Below are 26,418 nucleotides of genomic sequence, written 5' to 3' on the forward strand. Positions count from 1 at the left end.
AAATACACCTAAATCATAAGTAAAGTCAAAAGTAGATATCTCTTTATTTAAAAACTTTGGCAGTGTTTGGACTAGAAACATGAGAGATATCGGTAGAAATGTGGCAGATTTTTCTCTAAACGAGCCTCTTCGCACGTGGAGAAATGAATGGAGACAAAGGCCGCCCTCAGCTTCCTTTGATCAGCAACCATGGGAGTAAATTAAACATTTCATTTTACTTTTTGAAAGAACACACAGTGTCGACTTTGACTTTGTTTGGATAAGAAATGCAGCAGATGTCTCTCTGTTTGTTATAAAAATGTCTCAGTGAGGGTTTTTTCTTTTTATCTGAATGAGTTAACTCTGCCATCTGCATGACGGATAGGGATTTTGTACGGTTAATCACAGGTCTATTTTATCTGTTTATATCTCTTAGATCTCTTAAGGACAGTCAGTCAGCAGTCGGACAGCAGTGGTTTTGCTGAAGAGCCTTCAGCAGACTCCAACAGCTACCTCAAGGTATGTTTGTGTGCTGTTTCTTTGTCGGGTCATCACGCTCGAGCAGCAAATTCACAACACCTTTTGATGCAACTAAATAAAGTGTAAGGAGTCAATTATTATGTCTATGTGAACACCTAGGCACTGTGTATAAGTAGGATGTTAGTAATGCACTAAACGAACTGGGCTAATACAGTGAATATATCACAGACCATATTTTGAAATGTTTTGATTTTTCAATAGTAATAATTAAATAACAATAATGGATAAGAGAAATTACATTACTGAGTGACACCATGTAAAACCAAGCAGTAGTGGCTGGACAGTTTAGTGCATGTTTTCGACAAAAGATAAAATTAAGCTAATTTAACATATGTGCCTAATTTGCCATTGACAATCTGTACATCACACATCATCCTCTGTCCTTAGATCCTCGATCAGTGTTCTTTCCTTTTAGATGGAAAAATTAATACATTTTTCAACAAAATCACATTTTACAATGTTTTGGTATTAATTTAGGTGGCGGGGTGTTCAATTACTTCCACTAAGAGACCAATATGAGACCAATGTCCTTTGATTTCAATTTGTACTGGAGTTTAATTTTCTCGTTGTATTGTACTTGTCCACATCTAGCACTTCTTCCACAACTCAAAATGAACTGTTCATTCATTTTAATTAGGTACAGGAAAGTTGTGACAGCTGTGACAGCGAGACAACTGTGACATCACACCCATCCCAAGATGTGGCCACACCCCTTGCTGTGGACCAACCAGCATTTGATTTGCCAGATTGCATAGGAGAGGAGCCAGGGCCTGGTGGTGCTGGTGCGGCTAATGGAAGGAGTAGCTCCAGGGAAGAAGATGGGGAGAATGAAAGTTCAGAGCAGATTCCACAGTATACAGCTCACTATTTCCCCAAGAACAAACCAATAGAAATTCAGCAGGACAAAACCCAAGAGGAGGAGAACCCAGCTGTAGATGGGGACATAATTGATCCACAAGAAGAGACAGAATCAGAACCAGAAAAACAACAAGTAATACAAACAGAAACACTAGTAATAGAAACAGAAACACAGCAAGTAATCGAAACAGAAACGCAACCGAAATTGGAACTACAAATTGAACCACTACCAGACACAGAAACAGAGGTTCCTCATAGTATGTCTGCTGCAGAGAATGAACCACAACTCACTCAGAACCATACTGAGACCACCACAGACACAGAGCCACCCATAGTGGGAGAGGATGTTAAGGACATGTCTCAAGATGAGCCTGCATTATCTAACAGTATTGATGAATGTTCACTACCTGTTCCATCTTCTCCAGTTCTCGGTGCTCTGAATCGAGCCAAACAGAGCTACCTGAGCAGGACTAGAATGCACATCGACTCTACTGAGACACCCCAGGGCCCAAGGAGAGGACGAGGAAGACGTGGCATCCCAATGCAGAGGTCCTCCTCTCTGCCCTCCTCAATCCTCTCCCCGTCCAGGGTTGTGTCCTCTGTCAGGATCCAGTTCGGACAAGGCCAGACATCCTGCACTCTTCCCAGATACTCTTTCAGATACACCCAGACAGATGGAAAGGACAAGGAAGTGGAAGAGGTAGAGAAGGAGACAGATGATGGTCAAACTAACTGTCTGTCTACTTTGGTCATAAATCCTGCTTTATCAACCAGCTCCAACAACCAAGCCCCGAGGCTAAACACAGATGCCTCTATCCCACCGAAACCCATTCCACGCTACCTGTTGAGGTCATCCTGCTCCCTAAACAGCTCCAGTCCTCCCCCTGATTGGTCACCAAGTGGCCCTTCCCACTGCTGGAGCACTCAAAGCATCCCAGATCTCTCATCCCATCAGCAGCCTCCAGGCCACTTCCAAAATAACATTTGCACCAACCAAAACCAACAAAGTTGGAATCAAGGGCAGATGATGTTCCCTTATTCAAATCCTACTCCTACTACTCAATATGTAAACCCGAGCCCACATCCTAGTCCTAGTCCTAGCCATAATCCTAGCCCATACCCCTTTACTGTGAACCCTCCTCTGTATTATCCTCTTCAGCCATATGCCAGTCTACCCAACCTTCATCACCCCTACAGTCATTCAATGAGCCACCATTCTAGTTTGAGCAGTCTCCACCAGCCCGCAACTCCCACTGCCCCTTTGCACAGTAGCCTCTCCAATTTACATCAGCCCGGTTCTTCCATCGCTCCTCAACACATCAATCTAGGTAGTCTGCATCCCGATACTCCCATAATACACCACCAGGGCTATAACCATACATTCAGTCATCAGTCACCATACCATACCTCACCTCATGGCTCACAGTTTGCTTCACCTTACTTTGCTTACCCTGGCTACAATACAACCCCCCACCCAGCATTCCCCCACTCTGCCACCCCTTATCCACTGGTGCCCCCACAGCATGGATTCCACCAAAGTCTTGCTCCCCCTGCTCCAGGCTTCCTCCCAGGCTTGGCCTCACCTTTAGACCAAGGCAACAGCCTCCACCCAGGGTTCCCTCCTCCCGTTGCTCCAGGTCTGGGACACAGCCATGGCCCATCCAACACCGAGATGCAGCTAAGGAAAGTTCTGCATGATATCAGAGGAACCGTTCAGAGTCTGAGTCAGGTTAGTCAATCTTTGGCTATATTCAGATCCAATTATAACTGCAAGTGTCTTGCTTCTGAACACGACTGCCTTGAAAAAGCACACGTGTGGACACAAAGTCTGAAGTGACACAGATCTAATTTGAAAATGTTTCTGTGTCCACACAGCCCCGAAAAAAGAGATCCGAGTCATTCATATCAACCAAAAAACATCAATTATGAATCACCTGAAATTCACCTAGATTATTTTAGGTGTAATCTAGGGGTTGTGATCCTTTAAAATAAAAATTAATGTATTACAAATTTGATGTCCATGTTTTTGCTTATTATCTCAACACCAGCAGTCAGACAATCATAAAGGTTGTAAACAGGCAGAAAATGTTTGCTGTATGATGGAGGTAATTCTGAAAGGGAATGCAAGATGTAGCTAATAATTCCTCCCCCGGTTATAAACAGTGTAAAAAAAAAAACAGTGCTTTGTTGTTTTTACACTTTTACACGTTTACACTTTTTTGGTTTTCCTCAGAGAAAATGCATGAAATATAACAGCATGGTAATTTAACTTCTCAGGTGTGGTTATTTAGTTAGCTGAAGGTAGTAGCTTCATATTTAGCATAAAGCTCTAGTTCCAGGCAAGAGAGCAAACAGACATTAAGCATTTTCCCCAAAGCTGTGGTGAAGTTTAGTATGGACATTTTGTGTTTAGAATTTTGCCACTGACCTTTATTTCTGATTCCAATCCAACTAACATCAATGTTTATTTGTAATAATATATGGCCATCTGTCTATCTGTTTTGTTTGTGTGTCTTTTGTCAAAACTGAATATTATATTAAATGTATGTCCTCTCCATCTAGAACCGAGCCAACACTCCAGACACATTGAGTGAGCACCCATCTGCTGTTTCCAGTCAACAGGTAACTGTCATCCCTCATCACCCTATTCATTTTCATTAGTGAATGGTGTATGTAAAATTGTGGTTGAAATTAGACATTGATAGTTTCTGCAGTTGAGTCATTTTAGATCATATATAGGGTCAAGTAGACATCATGCCACATCTTTCTGTTTTTTCAGTCTTTGGCAGAGTTTCAGCACAAGAGGTGGAGTCTGAACTTGTTCCGCAGTCAGATGATGGATCTGGAGATGTCAATCATTCGACAGCAAGCTCAGGTCTACAAACACCTGAGCCCTGCTGACAGGTGACTCATAACAGCAAACAGACCCATGTCTTACAGTAACCTGAACTGTGTTCATATGTCGTACTGTGATAGAAATCAAACCTGTTGCACGTTTATGTGTCCAGGTTGGAGGTGGAGCAACTTCACTCTCTAAGATCAGCCGTTAGAGAGCAACTGCAGGAGTTGGAACAACAGCTGGAAGACAGACTGACACAACACAGGGTATTTCTAGTATAAACATGTGCACAGTGTACGGTTCATGCAGTACACTCAACCCTAACACTACATAGTATGCACACAAAACACAGGATATATCCATCTTTCACAGTCAAATGATTTCCATTGCAAATTTCCATTTGCGCACATTGATATACTGCTGTGCATGTGACAGCCAGATTTTAGCACTGCACAACAAACTTAGGTTAGTTTCAAACCGTTTTTTAAAAACAGTCCCTGTGTTGCACTCTTAATTAGACACGACTCCGTCTCACAGTTTGGCAACTTTATTATTTTCCCGGTTCTAAATCCGTTTTGTTTTATGACAAGCCATACACAGATTTGCGGCACACATGCATCAACAAAACAACACACCTCTCTGGCGCTGGCTGATGACATCACACAAACTTCTGACCTTAGTTAAAAAAAAATATTAAATACCAGCTAAATGAAAATAAAGCTCAAGAAGCGTCACTGGCCTCTGAATTATTAAAATATATTAAAATGCAAACTTAAATGATAACATTTATATCTAGGTCTCAACACCTGCAAAGGAGGCTTGTTGCCTCCCACTTTACACTTGTACTGAACAATGATATTAAATAAACACATTCATGTTTATAATGGTAACATTGCAAACACGATATTGTGCTTTTAAATTTACAAGTTACAAATTGTACACTTAAGTAATGCTGTTTGTCCTGCTCACCTCCTCAGGGTCTCCACAGAGACAGCAGTGTTGACAGTCTGTCCACCGCCTCTGCACTAAGAGCCATGGAGCCGGTCAGCACACACACTCACACATATGCAAACTTACATAAGTTAGTAAGCTAACAATGCTAAATATCTAAGTTATCAATCGCTTCCTGTCTGTCCAGATGTCAGACCTCCTCAGAGAGCAGGATTTCCTCCAATCAGAGCTCAGCTATGATGGTCACACTCCCTCCACCACCATCTCCTCCCGATTGTCCAGTCCAGTTCTAGGGGGTGGAAGAGACGGAGAACAGGGACAAGGGGTGTACCGGGCATCAATCAACATTACACCTGTCCCTCCACCTCGAGCCATAACACACACACAGCAAGAGGAGGTGGAGAAGATGGAGGGAGGAAGAGAGGAAGAGGGGAAAGCTCCCAAGGACAGACCAACAGGTGGAGTCGGGTCGGAGAATCTTCAGCAGCTCATCAGAGAGGTAACAGTGTGTTAGCACTTTTATGTAATAGTTAAAGCCGCAGTGTTTACTATTTGTTCATTTTTGATGTTCTGTTTGGCCTTTGTGAACAGAAACACTTATTACATTAACATTATTTGTATGCTGCGTCCTTCATCTGAAAATCTGCTCTGTCCAGCAACATTGTCAGACCTGACTGAAGGAGTATTTGTATGCATACAGTGACACTACAAATGGGTGGGGACAATAAGTATTTATATTGTCAAACTGCTGAACGACCACATTTACTTCTGAAACCTTTTGTGGTCTCTTTTGACAATGGCTTAACTTAAATGGATAGTTATTATCTGTCTAGTGTTTAGCACTGGTTATCTGAGCTTCTTCATAGATGCAGGCTGCTCTGTTTCAAACTTCAGCTTTTTTTGTGTGTCAAAAACGAATAAGAAACAAGAATCTCAGGTGTACCATTACCTCACGCAAGTGCTTTATTGCCTCTGTCTATGTTTTCCAGATTCGAGAAAGCGTAGCAGAGGAGGTCCGGCGGGAGATCTTAAGTGAGTTGCTGGCTGCCGTTTCAACGCGGGAATCGCCCCTGCCCGTCAGTCAACACCCTCTATAGTCATTGCAACAGTAGAGCACTGCTATTTTGGCCTTCAGCCTGAGCAGCACCACTGTCTGTCTATAACACTGTAAAGCCGAGTAACACTGTCTGCGTGGAACACTATTTGTCTGTAACACTGTATGTCTGTAACACTGATGCTAAAATGAACACTTACATGTGATGAGCCCCCGCCCACCTCACTCGTAGCCCGCTCTGCTCTTATCGAGCACGGTCCTTGGTAAGAGGTGGAGGACGAAGCCTCAGACAGAAAACTATGGAGGACGTTTACACTGTCCATGATGCATGCTGGGAACGCTAATCTGGGCCAGCCCCTTCATGTCTCCTGCTCCATCATTTGCTGTGAGCCATCAAGAATGTGTTTCTGTTTCCCACAACTGATTTTCTTTTTCTAAACTGTTGTGAGCCTTCGTAAAAACCAGGCCTAAAACTGCGACCACTGCCACTAATGCTATGACTACAACTGCTACCACTGCTATCTATACTGCTGCCATTAACACCGCTGCTAATCCCACTCCTGAAGATGTCCTGGTATTTTTCCCACATAATACAGCTCAACCACAAATAAATAATAATAATAAATAACATTCATAATAATAATAACAACGATGTCGATCATCAGGGAGAAAGCGCACCGGTGGATTATTTTCTTTTAATCTGTGCACTCGTGCATTTAATGCGTGTCATTCCCTTCTGTCTGTTGAGGCTCAAACTGAGTGCTGTTATTTTTGAAAGTTACTCATTCCACGCACATTTCAGCTTCACAGGACCGGTGTTTAGATTAGATTTTAGATTTAAAGTGAGCAATTAATTATCATTGTGCATTGGTCAACATTCCCTCATTATCATCATCACCACCACCATCATCTCCTTCACAGCTGGTTCTGTCAATATCCATGTTTTCTCTGATGTGATCACAGCACTGTTATACAGTGTAAAAAAAAAAACAAGGAACATTTTAAACTGAGGTTGTCTTTTGGAAAAAGTCGGTACACACGAGGTTCACTCACACCCTCAGCAGGGTTAGCTAACACTAACTCCATTGCTAACTGCTGCTACAATATTTCCCTCCTACATTTCTATCTCCAAACCTGTAAACAAGACTGTACATGCACAGTACATCAGACAGTGTTATTGGAGGCTGTATTTTCCCCCCAACTTCCAGTCATTTTGCTAAGCTAGGCTTAACGAATCCTGATATCTATTTTTTTTTTTATGTGTGACAGTTCCTTTAAAGGTCCAGTGTGTATGATATATGCATATTGCAACAACTCCTCCACTCACCTTTCCCAAGTGTGCTTCTCTTCCTAATTTACAAAAACGTGAAACGCACACACTGGTATGTTTGTGTGGTCCAGCTGATGTAGAACTAATGACAAGATTGAGCAAGATGGCAGCCACTTGTACACACATATTAATAGGTAGCATTTTCTATTTCTGCCAGTAAACCCTCCCAAATGTTAGATACTTCACCTTTTGAAACTTATTGGTTGTAAACAAGCAGGTGATGAGATTAGTGTGTGAGGTCAGAGTGGAGGTCAGCCTTAGAGGTCAAAAGGATGCTTAATGGCTGCAGCAGGTCTTGGCAAGTTGTCATAGTGATGGTGGCGATGATGATATAATGACCAAACAAAGAGTAATGAGAGAGAAATATTAGCGGTGTGAGCATGTTAGCTTCACGCTGTCTGATGACAATTCTGTGCAATAATACAAACATGGTATTTTCCTAATGACAAAGATTATGGTTAATAAATGATCACTTAATCACTGCTAACATTTCAGATGTGATTGTCCTCTACCACTTAAACGCAAACAGTCTACCTGCAAGTCTAATACAATAGAAACTAAGATTTTCTTCACTTTTCACATAGACTCGAACAGTCAATAATCAATCACTCACCATCAACCATGTGTGTGCTGTATGTGTGGTCACTCAAAATGTATGTATGGACAGTTACTGACGACAGGAAAGTCTCAGTAGCTGAGGTTACACACTTGGCACACGCTCTAGCTGAGTGTAATTGTCCCATCAGTCCCCCCTTTTTTTAAATTATTTTTTAAGGAATAATGATTCTGCAAAAAAAACATTCACACAGACTCACTTTAGGTATTTTGATATTGTCTACTGAAAGCTGAACTTTATGTACATTAGTGTTCATTCATTGATCTATGGGAGCAATATGAAGAAAATCACCATCAAAGGTCCACTTACTATAATCTGGAGAGTTTATTCAGCATGTGGGTTTGGCTTAGGTGTCACCACGAAAGCTAAATGTGAACTTTAAATCATGTGAATTCTTCAAATAATTAGGTATTTTTGACCTTTGATCTTCGATTCTCTTCATCGTTTATTGACTTTGTGTTTGTAGAAAACCTTTTTTGTTTTTTGCCATGTTTTTCACCTGTGTTTCACCTGTGTTGGACAAACACTCACTGTGAGCTCAGAGGCTCGTCATGCTTTTCTCCTCTTCTTTATATTTTTATACTGATCAAGGATCCTTCACACACTTTTAATTACACTTAACTGTTTGACTGTTGGTGTCTATTAATTTCTATTGATGCCTGTTATAGTGATGTGTGTTTTGTACCGATGTCAGTGGGATGCAGGGAGGGATCACTCTGTAGAGATGAGAATAATAAAGAAGTATTTATTTTCAGTACACACGAGTGCTACCTCTTTTATGGTGTGCTATTTTTCTGTAGTCGTCGTCATGTTGCAAAATTAATTTTGGGACTAAACAGACATCACCTGGATGGTATTAAATGATGGATACAAAGTATTTTGCACAGCACTGTACATTTTTTTAATTTTTGTTTGTATAAAATTTAATTTAATATAACATCTTGTGCATCTTTTTTACTGCCTCGTAACTTCTCGCTTTCCCAGTTTTTTCCACAGCAACCATTTTGACATGTTCTAGCAGGAAAAGCACTGGTGTCACTGATAACACTCTCTTCAGTTAGGTGGAACTCTATCATCACTTTCACACATGTGCTTTTCCTCATATGAGCTGTCAAAATATCTGCCATGCAAAGGGCCATGTTAAAGGTCCAGTGAGTAAGAACTGGTGGCACCTAATGGTGACACTGCAGATTGTAACAAATGGAGGACTATCCCACTCACTCCTTCCTTTTCCTACAGTGGCCTTCACATGCCAGACAGGAGGTGTTTTTCTTTGTTTGCTTGGCAAGCTTCCTCTTCCATTATGCAAAACACATGCTCTGACTGGTTTGTCCACCTAATCTACTGTAGAAACACAGCAGGGCAAAATGGTGACCTTAGTAAAGTAAGGCCCTTGTCTAAAGTACATACAAAACGTTTTTTTCTAAGGCAGAAGGGTCAAATATGCACCCTCCTCCCAATTGATTACATGCAGTCCTCCACTTGCTATCATTGTTATAGTGAAAACATGGCCTGCGACCTCATCTTCCCTCAAACATGGCGTGTAAGGTGATGGAATATAGACGGACTATAATACTAAATATATTTGCTAGTAATATTTTTTACATTCTTAGAAGTTCTCCGATGACTCTGCAGTGGTGGGGTGTATAAGGGATGGACAGGAGGGGGAGTACAGGACAGTGGTAGAATAGAATAGAATAGAATAGAAATACTTTATTCATCCCCAAGGGGAAATTGTTTTAACATAGCAGCAATACAAACAAATATTATAAACAAAAAATGTAAAATGTGCAACAGTGAGAAAAAAAAGTGCAATAATAAAGGAGTAGCATAATGGAGTGCAATGTCATACTGTAGAAAATGTGCATTGTGCAAATGAGCATTATTTTTTTTTGTACTATTACAGAGAGTTGTTGTAAGTTTTGATGGCTGATTGCAGGAATGACTTCCTGAATCTGTCCTTGTGACAGCGGAGCTGTCTGAATCTCTTGGAGAATGTGCTCTCCTGGGCCTGGAGGATGTGGTGGAGAGGATGATCGGTGTTATCCATGATGGAAAAAAGTTTATTCAGCATCCTCCTCTCCACCACCGTTTCCACGGTGTCCTGTTTGCAGCCGATGATGGAGCCGGCCTTCTTTATCAGTTTGTTGAGTTTGTTAGTTTCACCGGCTCCAATGCTGCTCCCCCAGCACACCACAGCAAAGAACAGTGCACTGGCCACAACAGACTCGTAAAATAACTCCAACATCTTGCTGCATACATCAAACGATCGCAGCCTCCTCAGAAAGAAGAGCCTGCTCATCCCCTTCCTGTACACAGCACCGGTGTTAGCCTTCCAGTCCAGTCTGTTGTTCAGCCTCACACCAAGGAATTTGTATTCCTCCACCATCTCAATGTCCTCCCCCAGTACTCTCAAAGGTTGTGGAGCTGTCCTCTTCCTCCTGAAGTCCACCACCATCTCCTTGGTCTTGGTCACATTCAGAATCAGGTGGTTCTCACTGGCCCACTTCACGAAGTCAGATACCACTGTCCTGTACTCCCCCTCCTGTCCATCCCTCATACACCCCACCACCGCAGAGTCATCAGAGAACTTCTGCAGATGGCATGATACAGAGTCATATTTAAAGTCTGAGGTGTATATGGTGAACAGGAAGGGGGACAGCACAGTTCCCTGTGGGGCTCCTACATCGCTAACCACCACATCAGACAAACCACAACCCAGTCGGACAAACTGTGGTCTGCCTGTCAGGTAGTCAGTGATCCAGGAGATGGTGGGCGTGTCCACCCCACCACCTGCAACTTCTCTCCCAGTAACAGTGGCTGGATGGTGTTGAAAGCACTGGAGAAATCAAAGAAAGTGATTCTCACAGTGCCTCCAGCACCATCCAGGTGAGACTGAGCTCGATGCAGCAGATAGATGAGGGCGTCATCCACCCCCAGGTTGGGCTGATAAGCAAATTGAAGTGGGTCCAGCGAGGACTTTACCTGCGGTCTGAGGTGAGCCAAGACCAGCCGCTCCAGCACCTTCATCACATGGGACGTTAGAGCCACTGGGCGGTAGTCCCCGGGTTCACAAGATGCTGATGACTTTGTCTTGGGGACAGGAACCAGGCATGATGTCTTCCACAGCGCTGGGACCATCCCCTGTTGGAGGCTCAGGTTGAAGAGGTGCTGCAGGATCACAGCCAGCTGGGTAGCACAAGCCCTCAGTAGCCTGGGGCTAAGACCGTCCGGGCCTGCAGCCTTGTTCTGCTGCAGTCTCTCCAGCTGTCTTCTGACCTGGGTGGTTGTCACGGAGAGGGGGGGGGAGAAGGTGGTGGGGGAGAGGTGGAGAGGTGGGGGGGAGGTGATACAATGTCCAAGCGGTTCTCCAGGGGGGGCAGAGGGGGGAGAGGTAGAGGCAGGGGGGGAGGGAGGTTGGTGTGATGTGTGGGGGAAGCAGCAGGGGGCTGTGTGGAAGACTGTGAGCTGAACCTGTTGAAGAAGAGGTTCAGCTGATTAGCCCTCTCGATAGAGCCCTCTGTCGGTTTCTCCTTCACATTAAATCCAGTGATGGTATTCATTCCGGACCACACCTCCCTCATGTCATTCTTTTGGAGTTTGGTAGCTGATTTTGTGAGGTGGGCCAGTGAGAACCACCTGATTCTGAATGTGACCAAGACCAAGGAGATGGTGGTGGACTTCATGAGGAAGAGGACAGCTCCACAACCATTGAGGGTGCTGGGGGAGGACATGAGATGGTGGAGGATTACAAATTCCTAGGTGTGATGCTGAACAACAGACTGGACTGGAAGGCTAACACCAGCGCTGTGTACAGGAAGGGGATGAGCAGGCTCTTCTTTCTGAGGAGGCTGCGATCCTTTGATGTATGCAGCGAGATGTTGGAGTTATTTTACCAGTCCGTTGTGGCCAGCGCACTGTTCTTTGCTGTGGTGTGCTAGGGGAGCAGCATTGGAGCCGATGAAACTAATAAACTCAACAAATTGATAAAGAAGGCCACTGCTTTCCGTCATGGTCATGGATAACCCTGATCATCCTCTCCACCACAGCCTCCAGGCCCAGGAGAGCACATTCTCCAAGAGATTCAGACAGCGCAGCTGTCACAAGGACAGATTCAGGAAGTCATTCCTGCCATCAGCCATCAGGACTTACAATAACTCTCTGTAAAGAACTGACTGCCCATTTGCACAACTGCTCATTGTCCCTTCATGAGATCCGTTATGCCATGCACTCCTTTATGTCATTCTTTAATTATTGCACAATTTTTTCTCACTTTTGTACATTTTACATTTCAAAATATTTTTTTGTATTGTATTGCTGCTATGTTAAAACAATGTCCCCTCGAGGATGAATAAAGTATTTCTATTCTATTCTATTATTAAATGTATTACACTCAACATTTTACATATACACATACAAATGTATTACATGTCAACGTTATTCACTTAAGGGCTGTTTCACCCCATTTTTTCCACTTGGTCAAATGAAGAGTAAACTTAAAACAATTATGATGCTGCTGTGTTTGTTTAATGCACATTCTATTACAGAGTTGTATTAAATTTGTTTATTATTATTATTATTATTATTATTATTATTATTATTAATAATTTTATTTTTTCAATCCCAACTTCCTCTGTTGCTGTGGGAATGAGACATGTCTCTCAGATCCACTGTCTGATGATCAAGTAACACATTTTTCTCTGGAAATTAGTAAAAAAAAAAAAAAAAAAAAAAAACCTGTATATTTCAAAGTGACCCTTTAGTTTTAGATTTATTTGTATAATAGATTAATTTTGCATCATAAATATGTTTTCAATGTGAAGTATCATAACATATCCAAATGAGCACTTTACTTTGAAATTCTGGTACTGAACAGTTTTCCCCTACTTTTTTCTCCTCTTCACAGCCCCCTCTTTACCAGACTAGATGCTAGTTTGCCCACAGGTCATTTGTGTTTGATACCCCCTGTTTGATACCCCATGACGTTTATGGGGGTTGCCAGATAAATAATAATTTTTTTAAATTTTAACTCAAGATTTATGTGCATATATGTTTTAAATAATGCATAAACTGAAAAAATGAATTACATCTCTTGGAAATGTCTTGTTTACTTTACTAAATAATATTAAGTGATGTAGAAAAGCCATTGAATACACACATTCTCTCGTTATTTATAGTCTATAAAAGTGGGTCCCCTACGCCTATGGTTTGACAATGGTGTAGTGATAATACTGACCACAAGAGGACGACGCAACCAAAAGAAACAGCCGCCATTTAAACATAGAGACATGACCCGGAAGCACTGTAGGAAGTTTTCCGCCACGAAAACGACACCGATTTATCGAAGGCTCGAACATTTAGGGAGCAGAACGGTAAGATAATGTTATTAAAACCTTGAACAAAATGTTGGCCAAGAAAGAGTTACTCGAAACAAACGCCGTCTGTTTTCTTTCACTCCTCTAATCGAAATAGGTGTCAGGTTAGTTAGTGGAGTAAATGTAGCAATAGCATCACAGCTAACGTTAGATCCAAACACACATGGCGATAAAACGTAGGTTTGGATGAACAATTTTACTGCGGTAGATTATTTTTTTTCTGCTTTATAATAGTAAGCCAATAAAATGAAAATCGCCATTTTAACTCCACATTGAACTTCACATTAAAGTTACAAACACCACCTGAGGCACATTTACATAATACTTAATTATACATGTATATATACATATATATCCACTCACCGAATTAATGGATCCATTAAATAGATCCAGTAGTCTATCATCAAGATTAATGTATTGTTTTAAAAACAGTGAATCATCATAGAAGGTATAGTAGAAATATAATTCATTTATCATTTATTCATAAACTGTATAGATAGAGGACAAATGTATGTCCTCTATCTACATCTAATATGTAAAATTGTTGTCTGGGAAACTAATGCTTTGTTGACTGGACCAACTACTTATTCATGAAAACAGTAAACATAGTTGTGACTTAAACAGGGTGCTTGCACAGGTCTTGAAAACGTTTTTGGGAAAAAGTTTAGCTCATAGTAGAATTTAAGTTTGCATAAATGTGCAAAAGCATTTTTTAAAGGGCAATATATGAAGAAAAGCAAATACAAATCTAATATGATTTCACAAGCTGGTCACATAAATGTGCTGGAGTGATCCATCAAAACTCCAGTTGTCTCATCAGTTGTGAACTGGCAACTGAGTCTAGGAAGTAAACACCTCACTTGTTTTGAGTTAAAATCATGAGATAAAGAAAAGTTATGTTAAGGAAGAGAAGAAAGGTGTGTGTTGTGAATAGATTGTTAATCTCCATCCATTTATTCATTCATGCATTTATAGTTCTGAACATGCTCTTGGTTTGTGTGAAATGTTTGCACTTCACTTCATATGTTTTAAAATGTTTTTGTCAGTAAAACAGAATTTACTGTCTTGAGAAAATCTTTGATTTGCACAGAACACATAATAATCAAGCTAATATGGATGTGTTTAAAGGTATGGACTCTCCAGACAGAATTGAAAGTCCCAGTAATGTGACCAAAGACCAAAATGGTGAGTAAAACCCACTGTCACTACTTAATGTTTGTACAAACGCACCTCTGCATGATCCCTTCCAAGTTCCATTTGAGTCATCAGGCCTAATGAGCAGCTATCATCAAGGAGAAGGAGTGATGGAAGACAGAAACCTTCATACACATTTTCTCTTTGTAATCGTCTCACTCAAACCACTGTTGTTCCCAAGGTTCCCCCCTCACAATGTTGGAGTAAAAGTACAAGTTCCTGTGATTCTAATATTCATCTTTATGTCATTGGCTTCAGAAGAGAGACCATCAGTGACTGACTCGACTGAGAGAAGCCCCCAAGATAGGCCACAGGCCAGTCCTGCAGCCCGCAGCTCCTCCAGGAGCTCAGCCTCGAGCAGCTCAGACAGCACCAGTGGCAGTAGTAGTGATGAAGATGATGAACACAACGGAGCTCTGAGGAAGATTAGGAGCAGCGTGGCCCAGATCAAAGTAAGTTAGCGCTAATAAGGATGTTATTGGCATTTTATGTTTTTAATTAAGATGAAGGTTTTCATGTACAAATATGGGGTTTGCGGTGAGGTTCATGGTTTAAAAAATATAAAGGAGAAACCTTAATGCTTACATTTGTGAAAGTGATAAAAATCATACAATATCAGTGGCAATGATCCTGCTTTAACAGAATTTGTTAGATGGATTAGTTTTGGTTCAGCTATATTATGAGAAATAATTTTTTTTGATTTTAGCTCATATGTCTGGATGCATTCTGCTTTTATTGGCCCCGCTGATTTTAATATTTGTAATGTAAGGATTTTAATTTTTTTTTTTTTTTTCAGAGATCCGGGTCCAAAGAGCAAGACAGATCCAAGTCAATAGAGCGAGACAGATCTAGATCCAAATCCAGGTCAAAAGATAGATCAAAGTCCACATCCCGAGAACAAGACAGATCCAGGTCTAGGTCCAAAGAACAAGGTGGGTCTGGATCCAAAGAACGAGGCAGATCTGGTTCCAAAGAACGAGACGGGTCCAGGTCCCGGGGAAGAGACAGGTCCAGGTCCGGAGGAAGAGATGGAGACAGATCCAGGTCCAGAGGAAGAGACAGATCCAGGTCCAGAGGAAGAGACAGATCCAGGTCCAGAGGAAGAGACAGATCCAGATCTAAAGAGAGAGAGCGGGACAGGGAGCGCTATGACAGAGGACGCTATGCCAGGTAGACGGAAACAATAGTTGATTAAAATTGAAAAAAAAAAAAAATTCATAGTGCTGCTGTGTTCGATAAATGGAAAGAGATGGCAGGACGACATCAATCCATGTACTTTTTAGTGTACTTACTTTACTGCCCTATAACGTTTTGACGAGTTTAAGTCTCTGTTAAGAAAACTGCATCAGTTCCGGGCCAGTTTTTTGCTCCCACTCCTGCCATTTTTAATAAATTACCAGCAACATCAAAAGCCGAGATTCTGCCACATTTACAGAGGATAAACGTGTGATAACCCAAACCAGGTGGACATGATCAAAACAACTATTACATGAACACTGATCTCAATAACGCAATAAGGCAAACCGCCTCTCTATCAGAATTAAATTTCTTTCCTAGTGGGATGTATTCAGATTGTTTACATTAGGCATTAATATTCTGATCAGACTTTTATTCCCATTATTATGTCCATGTAAACATTGCTAACATCTTATGTGGTCTATTCTCACTTTCCTCTGATCTGCACAGAGATCGTTATGATGATCACCGTGATGACAGGAATGGGCGTTTTAACAGACGGCCCTATCGGGATGCAGAGTCAGATCACAGGAGGCGTGGGCGCTCACCTCCCTCTTCGACAGACAAGGAGCCGGTGGCAGCAGAAGAGCCTCCGGCAAAGATAAAGAAAGAGGAGATTGACCCCATCTTGACAAGAACTGGTGGAGCCTACATTCCACCCGCCAAGCTACGTTTGATGCAGCAGCAAATCACAGACAAGAACAGGTGAGTGAGAGTTTATCAGATTTAGTGACTTAACTCAACTCAGATCAAATCTGTTCTTAATGTAGATCTGAGTCTTCACAATATCTCAACTTCTTTATAGCCTAGTAATTTTTTCCATGGTTGTTGTTGCTCCTGTGTAGTTTGGCCTATCAGAGGATGAGCTGGGAGGCTCTGAAGAAATCAATCAATGGTTTGATCAACAAAATCAATGTGTCCAACATTGTCATGATCATCCAGGAGTTGCTGCAGGAGAACGTTGTCAGGGGAAGGTAACTATCAAAACAGTATTCTAATATTACAAAAATCTAAAAATCAACTGAATTATTCTTAAGTAACGTATAGCTTGGCTTTGTTGTCTTTTTCAAACATTTCAAACTAGTGTGGCTCATTATGTTGAATTGGTTTTCTTGTGCCCCACAAAAGAGAAAAGGGCTACATTTTCAACCAAAAACTGTCTGCATCCATACAAGCATTTCAGCTTCATAATCAGAAGTAATATCACTCCTAAAAAAAAAGTTAATTCAAGTAGCACAAAGCACATTCTCCCCTCTGCAGTTGTTTCAGAAAGTATTACTAATGAGAGCATGTCTTGTGCAAAATGTGGGTGTTTTTAAATGGAAGCGGATTTATGGATGTTCTCACTTTTAGGAGGTCATGTGTTGTCTATGTAACCGTCTTCTCATGTGTCTGTTAGGGGTTTGCTATCTCGCTCGGTGCTGCAGGCTCAGGCTGCATCTCCGATCTTCACTCATGTCTATGCTGCCCTCGTTGCCATTATCAACTCCAAGTTCCCTCAGATTGGAGAGCTAATCTTGAAGCGCCTCATCCTGACCTTCAGGAGGAGCTACCGCCGCAACCTCAAGGTACTTGTCTGACTGTTTTTTTCCAATTAGCTGACACATCTGTCTGATAATCAGAGGAATAAATTGTGCTGACAGGTGCTGATTGATTGAAATAGTTGAAAACACGGTTCATTTGTGGATCATAGAATATACAGAAAGTTCCTGACAGCATAATGGATGGTTTTTCAGTCCCAAGTCACAAATAAACATTAATAGGTGTTTTTTTAGAAGCACAACAGTCAACGCAAGCACTGCAATAGTAGATCATACATTTTTTTATGGTCCTCAGTGTTTCAGTGTTGTGCGCATGCTGCAAAGGTTAAGTTTCATCCTAATGCATTAAAGTGTTGTTAAACTTAAAGAATATGAGCTTTATTTTATGTCTGTGTTAAATGATAAAACATATCTTTTCTGACTTAGTCACACAACTGGAAAAATTGTTACTTACCACTTTGCCAAATTCAAATGGTTTATAGGTAAATAACCACATTTATGGACAAGTAGATTTGAGCTTAGCCTTCTGACAATACAGGAAGCACTGGATTAGACTACAAGTTGTACCTGTTTTTCCATTTCCTGATATATTATGTTGGGAGATTTGCAGTGTTATTGTCCCTGATGTATTAACACCAGTCTGTCTTTTGTTTTCCAGCAACAGTGCCTGACCGCCTCAAAATTTGTTGCTCACCTCATCAATCAAAACGTGGTATGTTGTGCCATATAACTTTAATACCAATGAAGTGTTTGAATGTTGATACTTTGCTCTAATGGTCTCCCTCTCTCTCTTCTCCCCTCTTTTGTTTGCTGCTGTGTCTCTCATCCTTAGGCTCATGAGGTTTTGTGTCTTGAGATGCTCACTCTGCTGCTGGAGCGACCGAATGATGACAGCGTGGAGGTTGCCATCTCTTTCCTGAAAGAGTGTGGACTCAAATTGACCGAGGTCTCCCCCAGAGGAATCAATGGTAAACTCCATTAACTTCTACCATTTCTTTTGCTTTGTCCTTAACTTTCTCTCTTTGGTTATTCATTTTATGAACGACAGATCAAGCTACTTTGAAACGTCATAATGAGCTGAGTGTTAACTTTTTAGCAATAGGTTGAGTGTGTTTGAGAGATTACTGCACAGAATTCATCACCTTGTATTTTCTACAAAAACTTTGGAATTTCATAGTTTTCTATGAATTAGGGGAGAGCTCCTCTCAGACTTAAAATCCAGTGTTGTGTTTGGAGAGGCAGTCCAGACCCGCTCTAGTTTGGATTGTGAGGCGAGATGTGGCCTCCATTAATAAATAGTATCGCCAAACCTTTTCTAGTCTCAATATCTGAATAGTTAAATATCAGTTGATCAGAGAAATATCTAATTTAGTGTTTTTCTTTTCAGCTATATTTGAGCGTCTCAGGAACGTCCTCCATGAGTCGACCATCGATAAGAGAGTCCAGTACATGATTGAGGTGATGTTTGCTATCAGAAAAGACGGTTTCAAAGATCATCCAGTGATTCCTGATGGCTTGGACCTGGTGGACGAGGACGACCAGTTCACCCACATGCTTCCACTGGAGGACGAGTACCTTGCTGAGGAACAACTTAGTAAGATCTGGTGGGGTGGGGGTTGACCCTTTATCATCACTGTCTTTGCAGTGGTAAGTGTGTGCAGTTTATCTCAAATGTATGTCTGTGTTTATTCAGATGTGTTTAAGTTGGATCCAGACTTCCAGGACAATGAAGAGAAATACAAAACCATTAAAAAAGGTTAGAATCTTAATTTAATTATCACACTGTGTTCAGTTCAGCCGTCACCTCCTTCACAGTCTTACTAACCACCTGCCACCTCTTCCTCATAGATATCCTGGATGAGGGCAGCAGCGATTCTGGGGAGGATGGAGATGGCAGCGATGAAGATGAAGACGAAAACGATGAGAATGAGGCGGTGGATGAAGGTGAGAAAAAGGATCACTAATTTTGATTTTTATTTATTTATTACCAAGTATTACTCTGCTTTTCAGAAAACATGAAGCACTTTCAATGTATCTTTTTATACTTGGGCGAAAGTAGTTTGTCAAACCAGACTTTGTCGTCTCTGAAATAAACGCTGAACCTCCATCCTCCAGATGAAGCTGAATCCAGATGAATCAATTATTGAAGTACAGGTTACACACAGACATGTGTGACAAGTTCTGTTCTTTTGTTGTCACACAGGGCTTGACGCTGTCTTTTTTCCCTTTTTTCCCCATAAACGCGTTAATGGGCAGAGCTGCCAACGGATTGAAAGAATGGCTTTCGAGTGTGCGACTAAATATACTTAACTAGTCGCACACATCTATTTTTAATCACGTGTGAGTAAAAGACTCGTACTGTCGAGCGCTGCTCACACCTATCAAGCAGCAAAGTTGCTGTGGGGGAAATGTGGTGCTAATAATCAATTAGTCTTGTAGGATCTCAACAGCTGTGACCCTCAAGCTCCTCAGATAAAACACCTCTGGCTTCTTCCATACATTGTTTTTTAAGCAGTGCCTGTTTTTAACCACCCTTAATGATGTTATAGTTAAGTCACTGGTTATTATAAACAAAAAGTGTGAGTCACTGGTGATGATACAAATGTTTTTTTAACATGATCCATCAGCCAAACTAAAGCATGGTCCATCATTATTTATGTCTTCTTCTGTGTGTTTCCCTCAGATGAGAAGGTCACCATCTTTGACAAAACAGAAGTCAACCTGGTCGCTTTCAGAAGAACCATCTACCTTGCTATACAGTCCAGGTATTTACACACAGCAATGCTTTTAAAATGCACCCTTGGTGAGCAGTGACTCCGTTGTCTCACAGGATGTTGTCAGTTATTTACAGCTCCTGCTATATTGGACTTGGACTAGTATTTAAAAGTGTGTGTGTGTGTGTGTGTGTGTGTGTGTATGGCCTACTTTAGTAATAGTTTAATTGAAGAAGAATTCACAGTGACTGTGTGTCTGTTCCTGTAGTTTGGACTTTGAGGAGTGTGCCCACAAGCTGATTAAGATGGACTTTCCTGATAGCCAAACGGTGAGAATAAGCACACACACAAAAACACACACTTGGCTGACATGAAAGGCTGCTTCAGCGACACAACACACATTAATCATGGCAAATGTGAATTTATTTCCCCTTCAGAGGACTGAGTTTGTTTTCATTCGCTTTCTTGACTGACGGTAAATCCAAAGGCTCAGTCTTTCATGATTTCCAGATTATGAAAACATTATGCTAATAGAATGATGGTGTTCCTTAATCTAGAAAAATAGGGCAATGGTCATTTAATATGAAGTCATCAATACTAGAAGTTCTGCAAATGGATATGAAAAATTTCAGATAGTGTATTAAACCATTTTATTCTTTATATGTTCTTTGCATTGATGTTTTCTTATTAATATAAACATTTTAATCTTTAAAAATGCATATCTATTCTTCACACTTCCATAGATGATTATTATAACACAACAACATTACATTATCTGTTTAATTTTGTATTTTTTTTATGTCCCGATGTTATTCAAGCTCATTGCTGACCAGGAGGTGGCACTGTTACCCCAGATTTTTCTGTGTCTGTGCATTTGTGTGGTGTTAAAGTCAAGTTGTGTAATGGTAACAATTTTTTTTTCAAGGCTCTGACAGTTGCAGTTAAATATGGTTTGGTGGGGTGGGGGCAAACACTATGTGACAGAAATGCTTTTTGCATCTTTATGAGGACCTCTAGTTTATGTGTTTGCATTTCTCTTTGTCAATACACCCAGCGTATTGTTTCAGGCTTATGTCTGATAAAATGAAAATTGTCACCGTCAGATGTGATCAGTTCAAACTGGAGTGGGTTATGACAGGACCTGGTACAGATTAGTTAAAACCTCACACTTCCTCAGAGATAACAGTCCTCATATATTTAAGTGTAGCCTTTTTATATCTGCGCTTCTGGTTTTATATCTGTGTGGTGGTTTTGTGTCTTGTGTCTTTCGATCTCTATGGTTTTTAAACTAAAAACTAGAAAGCATCAGTTTCTACATAGAGGGACTCCTGGCTTTGTGCCTGGTTAGTCTCTTTAGATATGGCCGTCGTTATTATAATTTTATCCCCACTTCTACGTTTACTGATGCTGCTCATTGCTCCTGAACTTAATTGGTATGACTATCAGTTGTATTTCTAAGAGAAAGGATGAACAAAGGAAATATGCAGGCCTTTTTCACAGACCGCGTTTTTGTTGTGTGATTATTATACATGGAGAAGAGGAAGTGCGCCTTCAAATCTCAAACCTGATTAGGAAAAAGCAAATCATGTATATGTCCAGTTGTAATCAACCTGGCTTAGGCACTCTGTTTGTTTCCCATTTCCTACTCTCTTCATAGAAAAAGACAAACAGCAAGTGAATCATTGTGAAGTCTAGGCTGGTACATTTTTTAACTGATGAGGAGTTTACGCTTTGCCAGCTTAAATAATGAAAGTTGTAAAGTTCATAGATGGTAGGAAGACACAGAATGTCTTGACACGATGCCAACTCGCCGTCAGTTAAGTTTTTTTCCGTGTTTTTGTCTGTGACCCAAAAGGTTGACTGGAAAATGGCTAATACTAGTAATACTAGTTGTCCAATTAAATGGTGTGGTCTGTTCTCAGCTGTGCATGGAGACATATTGTTTGTCACAGCTGATAGTTGCCACTGTAGTTGCCTATTAGTGTGATAACTTCCATTTTCTGATCTCCCAAACTTTTTCCATATTTCACTGTATTTAAATTAAGAAACCACAAATGAATTCAGCATTTTTAAAAATTAAACAGCAACTTAGATTGTTCTAGTTGGACATTTACCAGCAATGTTACACTTCTCATGACTGTGTGGGCCAAACAACTGATGTAGGCCTTGTCCCCCAGAACCTTCATGTGACTGCACAGTAAACATAGACATCAGTCCAAACACATGTAGCCTTTGGTGACACCTGTCCTCCACTTATCACTCTGTACCTGAACTTAAACTCTCTGTGAACTGCTGATGTATGAAAACAATCGCAACATGGAGACTCTCCGCGTGTGTTTGTGTGTGAGAGAGGTCAGATCTAATGACCTTCTCAGCCAGTGTTTCATCCGCATCAGGAATGAATCACTCAACACAACAGCTGGAATGTGCTCAAACACACATAAACACACTTTGAGGATGTTTATCCTTAGATATATTTTTCTTAGAACCTCGGCCTCAAACATACTGAACTGACTGAGGTGTTTGAAGTAAAAACATGCTTTCTTTGAATCACACAAAATTCATAACTGACCAGCCTTTTCTATTATATTATAGGAGTTGAGATAAAGTCCTTTACAATTGGAAAAGTTTGAGACAATACAAAAAAGGCAAAATACAAATATCACATTTTATGTGATATTTTATGTCACAGTGACATAAAATCAGACGGCATCAGGATTAAAGGCAGCAAGATTGATTGAATGTGGTTAAGAACTAATGTTTATCATGGACGATGTATAGGCAGACATGTGACTGATATGATATGAATGTTGGATGTGTCGTCACATATTCATTAAGCTTTGATGTGTAAATGTTTTGTTTAGATGTCTGTGATCCCCTGTATTACCGACACATGTGTTTTTTGGTTGTGTGAGCAGAAGGAGCTGTGTAACATGATCCTGGACTGCTGCGCTCAACAGAGGACCTATGAGAAGTTCTTTGGTCTTCTGGCCGGGGTGAGACACACACACACACACACACACACACACGCTGTCTTTAAAAACCTAGTGAGTTAAGGGGCTTACTGTAAGGGATTGGTTTGCCCAAATGATTAAGAAAACATGATAACACTCTAATTTAAAAGACAAGTCATAAACACAACTATATACCGTTTTTCTTTTGTCCACTGAGAGTGAAATGAGGGGAGTGAGTGAAATGGTAAAAAAAGCCTGCTGCTAACTGTCACTGTCAATAATATTTCCTTATTGAAACAGAGCTTGCCAGAGTCGATACAGTTTATCACAATATTATTCTATCAGCGCTTTCTTAAACCCTTGGGGGCAACACTATTTTTCTGTGTCTTTATGCACTCCATAAATCTGATCAAATGGTTTTATTTACTTACTTACTTATTTAGTTAGTTAGTTAGTTAGTTAGTTAGTCATTTGAACTATTCCACTAAGTATTTGTGCCAAAATCTGGTGTTAAATCTTTGTGGGGACATTTTGTCTCGGCCCCACAACTTTAAAATAGTTTTTCAGGGTTAAGACCTGGTTTTAGGTTTAGAATTGGGTTTAGGTTACAGTAAGGTGTTAGGGAATGCATTACTTCTATGAGGAATTCTCACTAGGATATAAAAACAAATTTGTGTGTGTGCATGCAGAGGTTCTGTCTGCTGAAGAAGGAGTACATGGAGAGTTTTGAGGGGATTTTCATGGAGCAGTACGAAACAATTCACCGACTGGAGACCAACAAACTGAGGAACGTGGCCCGACTGTTTGCTCACCTGCTCTACACAGACTCTGTTCCCTGGAGTGTAAGGACGGACACACTCTCAATCTACTCCCAACAGTGTTAACAATCATGTCCTCTCATAGTCACCTTATCTCTACCTTTGTCTGCTGTGTCCTGTGACTGTCCACCAGGTGTTGGAGTGTATCAGGATGAGCGAGGAAACCACAACATCGTCCAGCAGAATCTTTGTGAAGATCCTTTTCCAGGAGCTTTGTGCCTACATGGGCCTCCCCAGACTCAACCAGAGGCTCAAAGACCAGTATGAACAGACACACGATGACATGATGATGATTGAACTGAAGAATAAAATGCAACATACAAACAACGCAAGCTTAAATGAAAGTGTAACTCCTTTGTGTGTGTGTTCAGGACACTGCAGCCGTTCTTTGAAGGTCTGTTTCCTCGTGATAATCCCAGAAACACACGCTTTGCCATCAACTTCTTCACCTCCATCGGACTGGGAGGGCTGACGTAAGTGACACTTACAAATGGTCATAAGCCAGTGGACAAACAAAAGAGCATAATGTCTGTTTGGCTAGTGTAATATTTCCCTCATTTAACATTTGGAACCCAGAAGTATAGATAAACAAACCAGCTATCAGTCTTAAGAAGCACGTTAAGTTGCTAAAAAAGAAAGTCTGATTGTTTTAATCCTGTTGTTTCATTTAAATAAAAATGAATTGCATGGTTGCCTATGTGTTGTCTCACTGTGTAAATGTAAACATAGTCCACACAATTTTTTCACTCTCGTAGTGACGAGCTGAGGGAACATTTGAAGAATGCTCCAAAGATGATCATGACGCAGAACCAGGAAGTGGAATCCTCTGACTCCTCGTCGTCGTCGTCTTCATCCTCCTCATCTGATTCCTCGTCCTCGGACTCCTCCAGTGAGTCAGACTCTTCGGACTCTGACTCTTCCTCCAGCAGCAGCAGCAGCTCAGGTACGTCCATATTTCCTTTTGATATTTGTCTTGGGGAAATAAAGGCCCTGACGTGAGTAGACCAGATGAAAAATAGAGTAGCATGTAGAGAAATGTAGACCAGACCAAATGTCCAAGCTGGTATTGAAATAAATAAAAACAAAATCTGTTTAAATAGAAATGGGCAGAATAGTGTGAAGGTAAAGATAAGTAATTGTTCCTTTTGTTCTCCAGACTCGGATGCCAAACACAGGAAGAAGAAGAGGAGAAAAGGAGAAGAGAAAAGAAGTGTGGAGATGAAGAAGACCAAGAAGAAGAAGCAGGAGAAGGACAAGAAGAAAAAGGGCAAGGCCAATGACAAGAAGCAAAGCAAACACAAGAACAACAAAGACGAGGAAGACGACGTTGAGAAGCGGGCGAGGAAGCACGGGAAGAGCCGTGCACATGAGGAGCGTGAGCATGCACATGAGGCACAGGAGCGTGGACGTGCACATGAGATACAGGAGCGTGCACGTGAGGCTGATGACCACGAGCGTGCACGTGTGCCGCGTGAGCGTGCACGTGAGGCCGATGACCACGAGCGTGCACGTGTGCCACGTGAGCGTGCGCGTGAGGCCGGTGACCACGAGCGTGCGCGTGAGGCCGATGACCACGAGCGTGCACGTGTGCCGCGTGAGCGTGCACATGAGGCCGATGACCACGAGCGTGCACGTGTGCCGCGTGAGCGTGCACGTGAGGCCGATGACCACGAGCGTGCACGTGTGCCGCGTGAGCGTTCACGTGAGGCCGATGACCACGAGCGTTCACGTGAGGGAACCCACCGTAGCAGACGAGACAAAAGAGCCGCCGACGACGAGGAGCCGCCAAGAGAGGTCGAGAGGAGACAAAAAACAGACGTTCAAAGCAGGCAAAGAGACGGAGAGAGGGAGAAAGAGCTAGACAGAGGGAGGGACAGAGAGCGAGAACGAGCGAGGGAAAGAGAATATGATGAGAAGAAAGATGGGGACAGAGAGAGGAATAAAGAGAACACCGACAGGAACAGGGAAAGACACGAGAGGAGGAGGAAATAAAACTCATCTCTCCATCTTGAAGAAGCAGTGATGGACAGATGTCTGACGAAAAGTCAATCTTTTCCTTCTGTCACACCCTCCCTGACCCCATCATGTCGCTCTGCTGTTTGGGACCCATTCATTTCTTTCCTTCTTTCTGTCTATATTTTGTATTCCTAATTGTTTTGTTGATGAAATAAGAAAAAAAAAATTAAAGTTGATTTAGATGTTTTTTAATTTGTGTTTTGAATGTTTCCAGCTCTTCATCATTCATCTAATTAACAAAAGGATTAGTGATAAAATGAGAAGATCGATACACTTGATATGAAATTTGGAGCCAGCAGAGGGTTTGCTTAGTTTATCTTAAAGTTGGGAAAGAGGAAAGGGCTCAGCTTTATAATTAGCAAGATATGTACAAGAAGCCTATTGAAAGATGTTAATCTGTCAT

The 26,418-nt window shown here is 41.3% G+C and overlaps 2 protein-coding genes across 5 annotated transcripts in view; both read left to right on the forward strand.

The window, feature by feature from the left end:
• The window catches only part of itprid2 (ITPR interacting domain containing 2), a 38,427-nt gene extending 29,503 nt beyond the window's left edge, over positions 1 to 8,924 (forward strand). For all 4 annotated transcript variants that reach the window (XM_058617143.1, XM_058617153.1, XM_058617161.1 and 1 more), the window contains 8 exons: positions 416 to 498; positions 1,157 to 3,106; positions 3,940 to 3,999; positions 4,157 to 4,281; positions 4,386 to 4,482; positions 5,194 to 5,259; positions 5,355 to 5,666; positions 6,157 to 8,924. In XM_058617143.1, the coding sequence (XP_058473126.1) occupies positions 416 to 498; positions 1,157 to 3,106; positions 3,940 to 3,999; positions 4,157 to 4,281; positions 4,386 to 4,482; positions 5,194 to 5,259; positions 5,355 to 5,666; positions 6,157 to 6,264 (2,801 nt within the window). In that variant the 3' untranslated portion in view covers positions 6,265 to 8,924. The remainder of the gene's footprint in view (positions 1 to 415; positions 499 to 1,156; positions 3,107 to 3,939; positions 4,000 to 4,156; positions 4,282 to 4,385; positions 4,483 to 5,193; positions 5,260 to 5,354; positions 5,667 to 6,156) is intronic.
• A 4,528-nt stretch (positions 8,925 to 13,452) lies between these two features.
• On the forward strand, positions 13,453 to 26,207 carry cwc22 (CWC22 spliceosome associated protein homolog). The gene is made up of 20 exons (XM_058622891.1): positions 13,453 to 13,539; positions 14,671 to 14,727; positions 14,995 to 15,188; positions 15,533 to 15,906; positions 16,423 to 16,677; positions 16,818 to 16,946; positions 17,372 to 17,540; positions 18,172 to 18,225; positions 18,346 to 18,481; positions 18,901 to 19,107; positions 19,207 to 19,269; positions 19,362 to 19,457; positions 20,197 to 20,278; positions 20,496 to 20,556; positions 23,146 to 23,223; positions 23,871 to 24,023; positions 24,133 to 24,260; positions 24,371 to 24,472; positions 24,755 to 24,942; positions 25,156 to 26,207. Exons 2-20 carry the CDS (start codon positions 14,673 to 14,675, stop codon positions 25,989 to 25,991), a joined length of 3,360 nt encoding a protein of 1,119 aa, XP_058478874.1. The 5' UTR covers positions 13,453 to 13,539; positions 14,671 to 14,672; the 3' UTR covers positions 25,992 to 26,207.
• Positions 26,208 to 26,418: the final 211 nt, after the last annotated feature.

This window comes from Solea solea, chromosome 2 (genome assembly GCF_958295425.1).
Source record: "Solea solea chromosome 2, fSolSol10.1, whole genome shotgun sequence".
NCBI lineage: Eukaryota > Metazoa > Chordata > Actinopteri > Pleuronectiformes > Soleidae > Solea > Solea solea.